General features: G+C 44.1%; 1 protein-coding gene across 6 annotated transcripts in view; it reads left to right on the top strand.

The window, feature by feature from the left end:
- The window catches only part of CNBP (CCHC-type zinc finger nucleic acid binding protein), a 48,880-nt gene extending 37,006 nt beyond the window's left edge, over nt 1–11,874 (top strand). The window contains exons 1-6 of one of the 6 annotated variants that reach the window (XM_082663801.1): nt 1,904–2,052; nt 4,090–4,146; nt 9,364–9,501; nt 9,600–9,692; nt 9,842–10,043; nt 10,897–11,874. In XM_082663801.1, the coding sequence (XP_082519927.1) occupies nt 9,378–9,501; nt 9,600–9,692; nt 9,842–10,043; nt 10,897–11,014 (537 nt within the window). In that variant the 5' untranslated portion in view covers nt 1,904–2,052; nt 4,090–4,146; nt 9,364–9,377 and the 3' untranslated portion in view covers nt 11,015–11,874. Of the gene's footprint in view, nt 1–1,903; nt 2,053–4,089; nt 4,147–9,363; nt 9,502–9,599; nt 9,693–9,841; nt 10,044–10,896 lie in introns of those variants that run through there. The other 5 variants (XM_082663805.1, XM_082663804.1, XM_082663803.1 and 2 more) reach the window with 5 other exon arrangements.
- The last annotated feature ends 314 nt before the right edge of the window (nt 11,875–12,188 follow it).

Genomic DNA, 12,188 nt, shown 5'->3' with positions numbered 1-12,188 from the left:
GACTGGGGCACGAACCCGTGTCCCCTGCATCGGCAGGTGGACTCTCAACCACTGCGCCACCAGGGAAGCCCCACCCACCTTTTTTTTTTAAAGTGTTTTTTTAGATATTAGGAACATTCAGTCCCTGCGTCTATAATGAATAGCAGATATTTTATGTAGCACTGTGGTTGGAATGGTAAACAAAAATCAAGTCAGAAAATATTAATTTATGGTTCCTACGACAATTTTAATTCATCCTCCTGGTGTGGCGTGGAGGCACCCAGGCTGGACTTCCTACATAGACTCTTGTGTTGCACTGACTCACTGTTAGGGCTTAGGAAATCACTAGTTGTGTCTGCAATTACCACACTACGCCTTACCTCCAGATATTATAAAGATTCAGCAGTTAGGGAGGGGAAGTCCATGAAGCTGTATAAGCTTCTTGGTAATAAAACTATGTAAGCACAAAATACCATTTTATTATTGGTCACTCTCGGGTTGTAACTTAATGCATAAAGTGCCAGGCAACTCAGTCTTATTGGAAATGGGGACTTTTCATACTTAATTTTAAAATATTTTTACTTTAAATTGCCTTGATTAACAACAGTTAAAAAAAAATCATTGGCCCTTAAAATAGTCCATCCACTCTGATAATTGCTACCCTCTCTTGAGCACTACGTTGAACACAATCTGCTAAATGCTTTACAATAATTAAGTGATTTGAGTCAGGTTTAACCCTGACTCTCAGCATCTGAGCTCTTAACCACTCTGCTATACTACCTCCTCACAACATGATTTAAGAAGCCATACAGCCTTGCGACTAGGATTCAAATGAGGTGAAACCGGGGGCAAATGAATAGCTCAAGTCTACACAGCCACCTGCGGAACTAACGCTGCAAACAAGGTCTGATCACCCCAGTTTTAACATCTTAATAACAAAAGATAGGAGCGCTTACTTTCCAAGTGTAAGTCATTAAAAGAATGAAAAATACACTCCTGGCATGCATCAGCCAACATGGGCCGCAGACTAACGTCAAGAGCACGCCAAGTTTAGTATGAGACTGAAGTGATTTTAGGGCCTTTTAGGGCTCAAGAGACTGGGGACTCTTACTTTTTTTTTAATTTTATGTTTTTAATAAAGGCCATTCCCAAATGGGACACAAAATTCTGTAACTTCTGAGTTTACCACTGAATAGTTTGACTTTACTTCTCCATGACAGAATATCTATGCTATATATACAATGTCTTTTGGAGAAAATCTAAAGGCTTTTCGGGACCGTGACAGCCCAGGCCGGGTGGCCCTCCTGTCGCAGGGAACGTCACTCATCACATGCTCCTCCGGTGACAAGGGTGTTGGGACCGAGGTCGCGGGCCGTCCTTCCACCCCCGCCCGCTCCCCAGTGAGGGACTTTTATTTGAAAGGGGGTGTTATCAGTCCTGCAAGTGGGAGCTGCGAGGCCTCCGGGGCTCTGCCTGGGCCGCAGAAAAACCCAAACGAATCTCAGGCCCACGCAGCCACGGCCACCTGCGTGACTGGGCAGTCCGACTTCCCCAAACCGAGAGGCCCCGGAAGTGGGGCCGGGCTCCTGCAGGGTCCGCGGGCACACGCTTTCCGGAGCCCGCCACCGGGAGGAGTCCTCCCGGCCCCACGCGCACCACAGCCGCCTCCCTGAGACCCCATCTCGGCGCCCCTCGGCGCTGCTGCCAGAACGGTCGCTGAGCCAGGATGCCGACATCCCCGATCCAGAGAAGCCGGCTCTCGGGGCGGGAAGGCCTCACGCGGGGCACGGCGGGAAGGGCCGCGCGCTCAGGGGAAGAGCCCCGCCCGACGCGGCGCGTCGGGCGGGGCGGCCCTCCCCACAGGCGCCCCTAATTGGACGGCCGAGCCCCGCGCGCTGATTGGCTGCGTGGGCGAGGCGGAGGAGAGCCGTGCGCAACGGCGTGTGTGGGGCCGTGTGCAGACCCGCGTGTGGCGCAGGCGAGGACCCTGAAAATAAACAGCCGCTGCCTCGCGAGCCGCCTTCTCGGCCTGCGTCCGAGTCTCCGCCGCTGCGGGCCCCTCCGACGCCGAAGGTGAGGCCGCGAGCATGCCGGGGGCCGCGGTGCGGGGGCCGCGGGCGAAGGGTCGGGAGCAGGGAGGCGGCGATGGCGGCCGCACTCCGGCCTGCGCCGCTGCTGCGTCAGGCGGGAAACGGGCCGCCACCGCCCGGCCCCGGACTGCGCCCCGCGGCCGGCCGCCCTCCCGCCCTGCCTGCCGCCCGGGACGCGGGGCCGCCGCAATCGGGCCGCCGGTCCCAGGCCGCAGCCTCGCCGCGGACGAGGCCGCGCGTCCTTGGGGCCGAGGCGGGGGCTCCGGGGTCGCGGAACGTAGGGCGGGGGTGGATTTGGCGGGAACGTGCGAGGAGGGGGCCGTGTGTGGGGGAGGGCCCTGGAGCAGCGGGGGGCACGGGGGCTGGGCCTGGCGCGGGCCATGTGCCAGGGGCTGTGTGGGCTTAGCTGGGGCCTTGGAGAAGTCCTCCGTTTAGGGTGGGGGGACACCCCGCCGGAAGGCCCGTGTGGCTTCGGGACTCGCTCTGCCTACTTCCCGATAGCTTCTCGCTTCTTGAATTTTTATCGTCATTGACATGCTAAGTTACTTGTTTTACGGTGCAGTTCGGGAAGGGGCAGATAAGGCCCAATTTTCTTGAGTCAACACTAATTTAAGTTACGGAGGCTTTTGAAAAACCCCGTTATCAGAAAAAAGCATGAATTTGTCAAACTTCCAAAATCATGGCAGCAGTAGTAACCTTTGCATCATCTCTTGGACAGGTGAAACGAATACAGTTTAATCTAAAAACGAGGCGAGAAAATTAATTAGCCAACCTCCATTTGGATTTTCCAAACGTGAAAACCTATTTTAGAATGGCATAATGGCCCACATTTGGGTTTGGGTGTTGATTTTATTATGGGTAAAGCTTGTGCTTGTTGCCACATGTTAACCACATGGCCGCAGCCACAGGGCACTTCCAAAGGAAGTGACTACATCTGGTTTTAGGGGTCTTAGGAAAAGAAAACATTGCTCAGTTTTCATCTGTGACTTCAGATAGTGTGTTTCAGGCATTATTCAGAAGGATCCACAGAAAGGGTAGGGTAAAGAAGCCAAGAGTCGGGATTAGTTTTTTTTTCTTTTCAGGAGGATTAATTTACGTTCTCATCTTGTACCCCCAAATGACAAGCTTTTAAAAACAGGTTTTTCCCTTTTTCCTATTGTTTGACGCAGTTTGGGGAGAGAAACATAACCAGTTAATTTCTGCATCAGTGAATTAACCTTAATTTAAATTAAGAACTTTGTTATTCGTTTGCTCAAGCCCTATAAGTTGAGTGTAAGGTTTTGAGGTTCTAAAGAGATGGGTGAAAAGAAGTTCCTACCTCTTAGGCTTTTTTTTTCCCCCTCTGCAAAGCAGTTATTTTCAAATGCTTCTTAAAAATTACTGTGATGGAGGCTTAATCAAACACCTACAAAGTGCCTCGTACATAGTTTCACGCTGTTTTTAGTTTGTTGAGCCTGATTCTTGTCTACAAGGAGCTCTCTGTACTGGAATATAAAAGGAATAATTTATTAGGTTCCCAAGGGCTGAATTAAGGACTTAAAATTTTTCCAAATCGGACCTCTTGGCAACAGTATTTGAAAAAAGCTAACAGTATATATTTATGTACTTATCTAATATGTCACAGATAAATTGGGTACGTTTTTCTCAGCAACCAAAGGTCCACATTCCTTTTCATATTGATAAGCTAGGTATTTCATACGTGCAGTCTCTTTAAAATATTTTGAGCCAAATCAGTGGAAAACTTAAGGGGCATTTATTACACTTGTATTTGAACATCTGGAACAGGCCGAATGCTATCTTTTTTAAGGTATTATAAGTGAGTTTTGTAATACAGTTTTGTGATTGGATTCTTTTTACCTTTCTTAAAACCTAACTGAAGTCTGTGGTACCTAAATGGAGGCTTAAGATGGGTACTTAAAGGCAGTAGAACCACAGTTTGACTAATTGGAATGATTGTTCTGTTGTCTAAACGCTTGACCACAAGAGAGATTTTGCTTTTTTTTTTTTCTTCCCCTTGCAGGAGTGAGAGTTTCTTTTAAGAATTGCTGGCTTCTTTCCTCTTCCTAGCCTTCTGACAGTAAGTGGAGAGCAGAAGACTGATGCCAAGGCATCCTGGCCTGCTCTGTGGAGAACACTCTTTCTGTACTGTCTCATTTAATAGAACTCTTATTCTGGCAGTGTCAGATGCTGCTGCAGTAAGGGCATGCTGTTGAGAGGTTCACAGTAAAGTGTACACCATTTTCATGTTGTAAAAAACTGCTGGAATAATAAAATGGAGCTTGTGGCTACCAGCATTCACGTTGTGAGTGGATGGGCTGTGTTAATCAGGACAGTGCAGTATGGTGGTCACCTGGAGTTGCTGCATAATTGCAGATGAGGGTGTTAACTAGTGAAGTCAGGTTGCCAGTCTTTGGTCTGTGGTGACACTCCTAAGTTCTGCCTCAGGAAAAAGGTTAAAATCTAAAGTGGCTTTAAATTCATTCATGGGTGTGGATTTTTAGAAACGTATCGATTCTAGTTTTATTTTGACTTCTCGAAATTGGTGTGCTTTTCTGATAGCATTTTCATGTACAGTATCACTTAAACCTAACAAAAGCCTCTGCAGAGGACTTGGAGCCAACTGTTGAAATCCTGACTCTAGAACTTTCTGAATCGCTTCTCGGCCTTTTGGCTAAGATCAAGTGTAGAACTTTCTGTAGGGCTAGCCAAAAAGTTCTAGAAATAAGATGTTATGGGAAAACCCGAGCGAACTTTGTGGCCAACCCAGTAGTTGTATAGCTTTGGGAAGTCATTTGGTCTCAGATCCTCAGTTTCTTTATTGTAAAATGGGGACAAGAATACATGACTAGCAAGGTTGTAGGGATTACAGATAATGTGTTTATCAGTCCTTGACTTACAGTAGGTATTCAGCTACTGATTAAAACCCTTCAGAGCAGGCAGAAATGGGTGTGAGTAGCATTGCTCCCAGGACTGTACTCTGTTCTACAGTATTCTGGCCAGAACGCAGGTAGTGCACAGTATAACTTGCTTCCTTCCATTCTATCTGTGGTTTATCTTTACTTCAACAGTTGGAAGTGTTTCAGTACCATGTTGGAACTCTGAACCAACTTATTAGGGTGTAAAAATGGGTGAGTGCATTCAAGGGGCAGAAGCTCCACTGTGGTCTCAGTGCAGTTTAGGTCAACGTGGATGAGTCGGGTAACCCTGAGTTTGGGGAAGGTGACTGGAGACACAGCAAATGTGAGTCGATGTGGCTGTGCTAGGAAAACAATCCAACCCGATCCTTATCAACTGCTTTATGGCACGCGCCTTGCCTGTTGCTACTTATTTTAAATGTATTTATAGAGTCATGGTCTCCTAGTCGTCGGAACGCATTGTTAGTCTTGACCGTATGCCGTTAAGTTTTAAGTAGTTTACTGGCTTTGTTCTTAGTGTCAAAAATATGGCAGAATCACATTCACGAAGACATTTGTATTACCATTTGCGTTTTGGTACCAATTCCAGGATTTAAGCCTTAAAGCCTAGACGAGTGCAGTATCTGTAAAAAAGAGGCCTCATAGCTTGGCTTACACGGCCTCACAAGTGCGTCTTTGCAAACCGTATCTTGACTGCCTTACTCCTCCTGCTTCCTGGCATGCCTTGTGCTCCTACCACATCTCTACATGTGATTTATGTCAGTGAAAATTCAATACACAGCAATCGAAATGGAAACATCCTGATTTCTGTTGTTGCAAATGTGAAGTCATTAGGAATTCACCCTTTTTCTTGTCTTACCTCTAATCCATTCCCCTCAGGAAGTAGATTTTATGAGATGGGAAGCTTGAGTATAAGCAGAGTTGGGCCCATTTCAAGCCTGCTGTGTAGGTTGGTTTTGTTTGTTTGTTTGTTTTGGCTGTGTCGTGCGGCTTGCAGGATGGATGCCCAGAATCCTAACCACTAGGCCACCAGGGAATTCCCTGAACTGAGTGCTCATCTATCTGTCTACAATCCAACTTAACTGGGAGAAGAGTGGAAAGGCAGGAATAAATGTGAGCAGTGTACATATATCCATACGTTTTTTAAAATTGAGCACCTGTTAAGCACAAGGCACCTGGTAGTAATCTCGTTACAGATCAGTTTTATCTTCCTCAAGACAGGAGAGGGGTCAGGTGTCTTGAGGTAACGCAGCAAGTGGTTAAGCTCGGTTAAGTGGTTAGTCCTATAGTCCCCAAGTCTTTTTATACTGTGTGAGGATACATGGGTGTAGATACAGAAATGATTTTTAGCAGCAAAAGGAAGAAAAATATGCTCTCCTACTGCCTGGCAACAGTGAAAATACGGTATTTGTTTTTTAAATTCGTATATATGTTTTGTAGCATTCCATAAAATGTTGCTGAGACTCTGGATGGCAAATTAGGGGTCCTGGCTCAGTTGCTGATTTTAGTGACCAGGAGTAAAAATTTCTCAGTTACATGTGGGGATTTTACTAGACAATCTGAAATACATACTGAATTTAGAGTGATTGTACTCAATACTTATTGAGTATGTAGTTGAAAATACATCGTTAACTTTTTTTTTTTTTTTTGGGGGCGATGCTACACGGCTTGTGAGATCTTAGTTCGAACCCGGGCCCCGGCAGTGAAAGCGCTGAGTCCTAACCACTGGACCGCCAGGGAATTCTCAGCATCACTACTTTAAATTAATGGTGCAGCACCTCTTGTGATAGCAAGAATTCAGGTGTTTTATTGTCAGTACTTTCTGGATTGGATCGGGTCTGTACCAGAAGCACAATTGGTTTCATTCAGCAAATGACTATTGGTGCCCCCCCCCCCAAAAAAAAAAACCAACAACAACAACCCAGCGGTTAAAAATACTGTTATACTGCTACTAAAAGGATAATTGTATGGGGTATTATGATTCAAAGGTGAATTACTTGGTGTCTGCTCTGAAGGAATGTGATAAAAAGCAAAATGGTAGTGCAGAGTGCCCTGGGTCTTACTAGGGATTAAGGATAGCTCCAGGCTGGGTGGTGTGGTCAGGTTCTTTTATAGAGTTGGCCCTGGAAGGCTGCAAAAGGTTGTGACAAACGGGAGAGGCGGGGGCAGGGCAGGGCAGTGCTGCACACTCGCAGCCAAGAGCAGTGGGAGTCAGGGAGCCATGATAGGTTTGCAGCTTTGTCTTACCGCCTCTAATTTTCCTAAGGAATAATAGCGTGCCATTCTCTAAAGACCTTAGAACTAAGGACATTTGTATGTAAGATGAGTACCAGGATCAGTAGTGTGCCTTAAAAACATAGTGGGAATCAGTTGGGTTAATGTTACTAAAGAGCTCTCTGTCATAAAGGAGTAAATGTAGACCAGCTGATTGAGGTCGGCTTGGCCAAAGAGAGAAACAGTTCATGGAAAATCCACACTTAGCTTATCAGTTCTTGAGTAGCTAAATTTTTTAAACTAATATTTGTAGGCTAAAAGTAAACGTAAAATTTTAACTGCTGTCTTTATTCAATACACTGACAAACATCTGATGATTCATTGTAACATATTTCCTTTGTACTTTACCATTATGAAACAAGAGGTCCTTTTAAAGCAGCAGTCTAAAAGGGAGGTTGCCCGGAGCTATCATTTCTTTATCTTTGACAATGCATATTGAATATTGGGTTGTCATATTTCTAAAAGATAAGTATCTTATTGAAATAAAAAAATTATAAAATACTCAGAACTTGTCAAATTGCCTGGATTACCTTGTGAAAGGAAGTGATCGTTTGTGCAAAGAACTCCTTGGGACCAAGAGTTAATGTGCTCAAATTGGTCCCGAGTAAACAGAAGATGCAAAATGAAAATGGGGTTGAGGGGAGGATGACATACCGTAAGCTGCATTTTTCTGTGATCATTTTATGTGCCATTCGTTTTTTAATCATGAGTCTTCTCTCTGGTGGAAACCAGCCCTCCACATAACGTAGAATGCCAGCACCCGTATAAGAAGGCAAATGTAATTTTGCAAGAATACGTTTTTAATCTTCGCTGACTGGTTTCATCTGACTAGAAATGTGCATTATGCATTCAGGCACTTTCCCCTACCCCCTTTTGATAATAAGTTTATATGGCAAGTGGCAAGAGTTGGTAGAAAGATTCCTCTGAAGATTTATCCTGGCTCTGATTGCAGAGAGTTGGGATAGGTAATGAGTTCTTTTCAATATTTGATGATGGAGACTTGAAACTTGAGCATAATTTTTAGTCACTAGATTTCTCTACAACGTGTTTTAAAAACTTTGTTTACCATTGTTTGACACTGGAATTAAGGGTAAAACTGTTTAGCTATGGAAGTGTGGAAATGTAAAGGTTACATGGTTTTTAACTAGTTTGTTTTTTAAAGTCCACTTTACTGGGACTTTGTCCTGCAACATTCCATTCTGTTCTATTCCATTCCATTCTATTCTATTCTAGAAATAGCCCGTGCTTATTTTTAGGTTGTTACATAAGAAGTATAAAATGCATTTGCTTTAGTTGGAGTTTTGCTTTTATTTTGAAACAATAGCCAATAAAGGAGTCTACTATGAAATTCCAAGTAACCTTGTTTTAAATGTAAAATTACAGAAAAATTTGGAAATGGGAGAATAGAAGAGGGAAAAAATGGTCCCAGTGTTACTGGCATTTTACTTTGGTGTTCCTCTTTGTCTTTTTTCTAATATTTTTAACATACCCTGCCATCTAGAGACAAAATTGCCTGCATTTCTTCTAACGTGTCTGCTCTAAATACTGAATCACCACGTAGTGCTGCAGTTTAATTAGGCACTGTGTTAGGTGCTAAGGGCGCAGAGGAGAATGTTTCTTCGTCCACTCCCAGAATCCATACTACAGCTCCACTGGGTTATTCCAATTTTATAACCAGTAAATGACTTCCAGTTGCCCACAGTAAAGTTTACTGGCTTGTAACCATGAAAATGTCCATTAAGTTGGACCTGGAGTGAGGTATTACTAATTATTTCTAATAATGGATATTCATGGATACTAACCCTGTAAGTCCCGTCATCTCATTAATAATTGGATTAACATGTATGCATAATCTTAATGATTGTAAAGATCACAAGTTTTATGAAAATATATGTTTTCAATGTGTTTTTCACTTTTAATATATTTCATAATAGATATATAATGCCTACATATATAGTTATGTGATTGTTTTTCTAACCAATATTTTGGTTAGAAAAAGTATATTTTTTTTCTTCAGAATAATTATCCAGAAATACACTAAACGGGGAATAAAAGCTAAAAGTAATTTCAAGTGGTTTAATGTTGTCATTTTTAATGTTTTGAAGATCTGGCTGCAGCCATGAGCAGTAATGAATGCTTCAAGTGTGGACGATCTGGCCACTGGGCCCGGGAATGCCCCACTGGTGGGGGCCGTGGTCGTGGAATGAGAAGCCGTGGCAGAGGTGGTTTTACCTCGGATAGAGGTATTTTTGTCGAATAAAAAATTTCGAAGTACTTCAGTATTCGTAAGTATCAAGACTGGTCTAATTAGCCAAATTCTTTTTGTTTCTGCCCAAAATAGGTTTCCAGTTTGTTTCCTCATCGCTTCCAGACATCTGTTACCGCTGTGGTGAGTCTGGTCACCTTGCCAAGGATTGTGATCTGCAGGAGGATGGTAAGCATTTAACACTTCCTCTCCGTGCGAGCACACTCTACTGCGTTGGAAGACATTTTCCACCTCTGAGGGTGTGTGCTGTGTGGTTTGACATGTAGCGGCGTCTGTAAGGTTTTATAGTCTTGGTCTGCTTCTTTTCCTTATTGTTGAAGCCTGCTATAACTGCGGCCGGGGAGGTCACATTGCCAAGGACTGCAAGGAGCCCAAGCGGGAGCGAGAGCAGTGCTGCTACAACTGCGGCAAACCCGGCCACCTGGCCCGCGACTGTGACCACGCAGACGAGCAGAAGTGCTATTCTTGCGGAGAGTTCGGACACATTCAGAAAGACTGCACCAAAGTGAAGTGCTATAGGTGAGTTGCTGGCGTGCTGCTGGCGGAGAGCTCATTGCAGGGGCTCCTGGAGAGTGAGTTGGCTGTAAATGGGAGGGCCTTGGCGGTAGTACATTCCCTGAGGTGGCTGCGACCGTAGGAGAGGTTTCCGGCCTGCGTAGCCCAACTGTCTGCCTTGGGCAGTGTCCTACCGTGATGCCTGGTGGATTATAGCAGCTGGGCGGCACGCAGCACAACTTTGGAATTTTTAATGGTCTCAAAATAAGAATGTTGGGACTTCGCTGACGGTCCAGTGGTCAGGACTCCGTGCGTGCCTCCACTTCAGGGGGCATGGGTCTGGTCCCTGGTCAGGGAACTAAGATTCCACCTACTGTGCAGGGTGGGCCCCCCCCCCCCACCAAAAAAAAAAGTTCTGTTATAATAATTTGGGGTTTTCGGACACTTTGTAGAAAACCGTGTAATTCATACACACAAATCTTTTGTCATGAAACCAGAAGACTCTGCCTGTCTGTGACATATAATAATATGTACACGTGAAAGTGTAAAATTTTATATAAGTTTTGATATGTATATAACAAATCTTAGGGGTTAATTTGTGTGAAAGTATAAAACATTGGCCAGTGTTTTGGTTGTGGTGTTGGTTGGACTCTTATGGCAAAGGTTTTGGTTTTATGCCTTAGGCTGCACAATTGGGTAGCTTCGCTATCAAATTCCTCCTTTTTGGTCTTAGTTTAGGGGATAAGACGACTTACTGTCCTGAAAACAAAAGTGTACTGGTTTATTGTTGCTTTTTGTTCTGCAGCAACTATTGCTTTAGTCCAGTTGGGCATTTTCTGAGCGCTATTATGAAGTTGTTCTACTTTGCTTTCTTTAGGTGTGGCGAGACTGGTCATGTAGCCATCAACTGCAGCAAGACGAGTGAAGTCAACTGTTACCGCTGTGGCGAGTCAGGGCACCTTGCCCGGGAGTGCACGATCGAGGCCACGGCTTAATTACTGTCCTCTGTCGCCCCTCCTTTTCTGATTGAATCCTCTTCACTGGCCAAAGGTTGGCAGATAGAGGCTACTCCCAGGCCAGTGAGCTTTACTTGCCGTGTAAAAGGAGGAAAGGGGTGGAAAAAAACCGACTTCCTGCATTTAACTACAAAAAAAAGTTTATGTTTAGTTTGGTAGAGGTGTTACGTATAATGCTTTGTTAAAGAACCCCCTTTCCGCGCCACTGGTGAATAGGGATTGATGAATGGGAAGAGTTGAGTCAGACCAGTAAGCCCATTCTGGGTTTCTCGAATATGTTCCCATGTAGGAGGTAAAAACCAATCCTGGAAGTGTCCATGAGCTCTTCCATAAATAACTTTAATTTTAGCGTAATGACTGCCTTGGATTGTCTGACCTCAGTAGCTGTTAAATAACATCAAGTAACATCTGTATCAGGCCCTACATAGGACATACAGTTGACTGGGAGTAAACAAAATAAAAACCAAACATGCGTGTTAACGGCTGTGCGAGAAAACTTGGGATAAAAGCCTGAACAGGAACAACTTCCCCGCAGCGTTGATGCTGGGTAAACAGATGGCGATGGCAAAGGTGTAGAACACATTTTTTCAAAGACTAAATCTAAAACCCAGAGTAAACATCTATGCTCAGAGCTAGCGTAATTTGGAGCTATTCAGGAATTGCAGAGAAATGCATTTTCACAGAAATCAAGATGTTATTTTTGTATACTATATCACTTAGACAACTGTGTTTCATTTGCTGTAATCAGTTTTTAAAAGTCAGATGGAAAAAGCAACTGAAGTCCTAGAAAATAGAAATGTAATTTTAAACTATCCAATAAAGCTGGAGGAGGAAGGGGAGTTTGACTAAAGTTCTTTCTGTTTGTTTCAGATTTTCATTAATGTATATAGTGCAAAATGCCATATTAAACAGGGGAATGTGGAGGACTGAAAGCTCACAGTTTGGACTTTTCTTTTTGTACTAAGTCATGTCTTCAGTAATGAAAAATAGCTGTTACAAGGAAGCACAGGCTTCAGATACTTTGGGGTCAGTTGTTTTGCAGGGATATAGAAAATTTAATTCGTTCTAATCCATTCATTATAATGATGGCCTTTAGCTCTGTGTTCATTCTGAACAGTTCTAATACCATTGCTGTTTTAGCATTTCATATTTT

Source organism: Grampus griseus, assembly GCF_964374135.1.
Source record: "Grampus griseus genome assembly, chromosome: 10".
NCBI classification, from domain to species: Eukaryota; Metazoa; Chordata; class Mammalia; order Artiodactyla; family Delphinidae; genus Grampus; species Grampus griseus.
The sequence above is the reverse complement of the archived record's forward strand: the minus strand, read 5'-3'. Positions and strand labels throughout refer to the sequence as shown.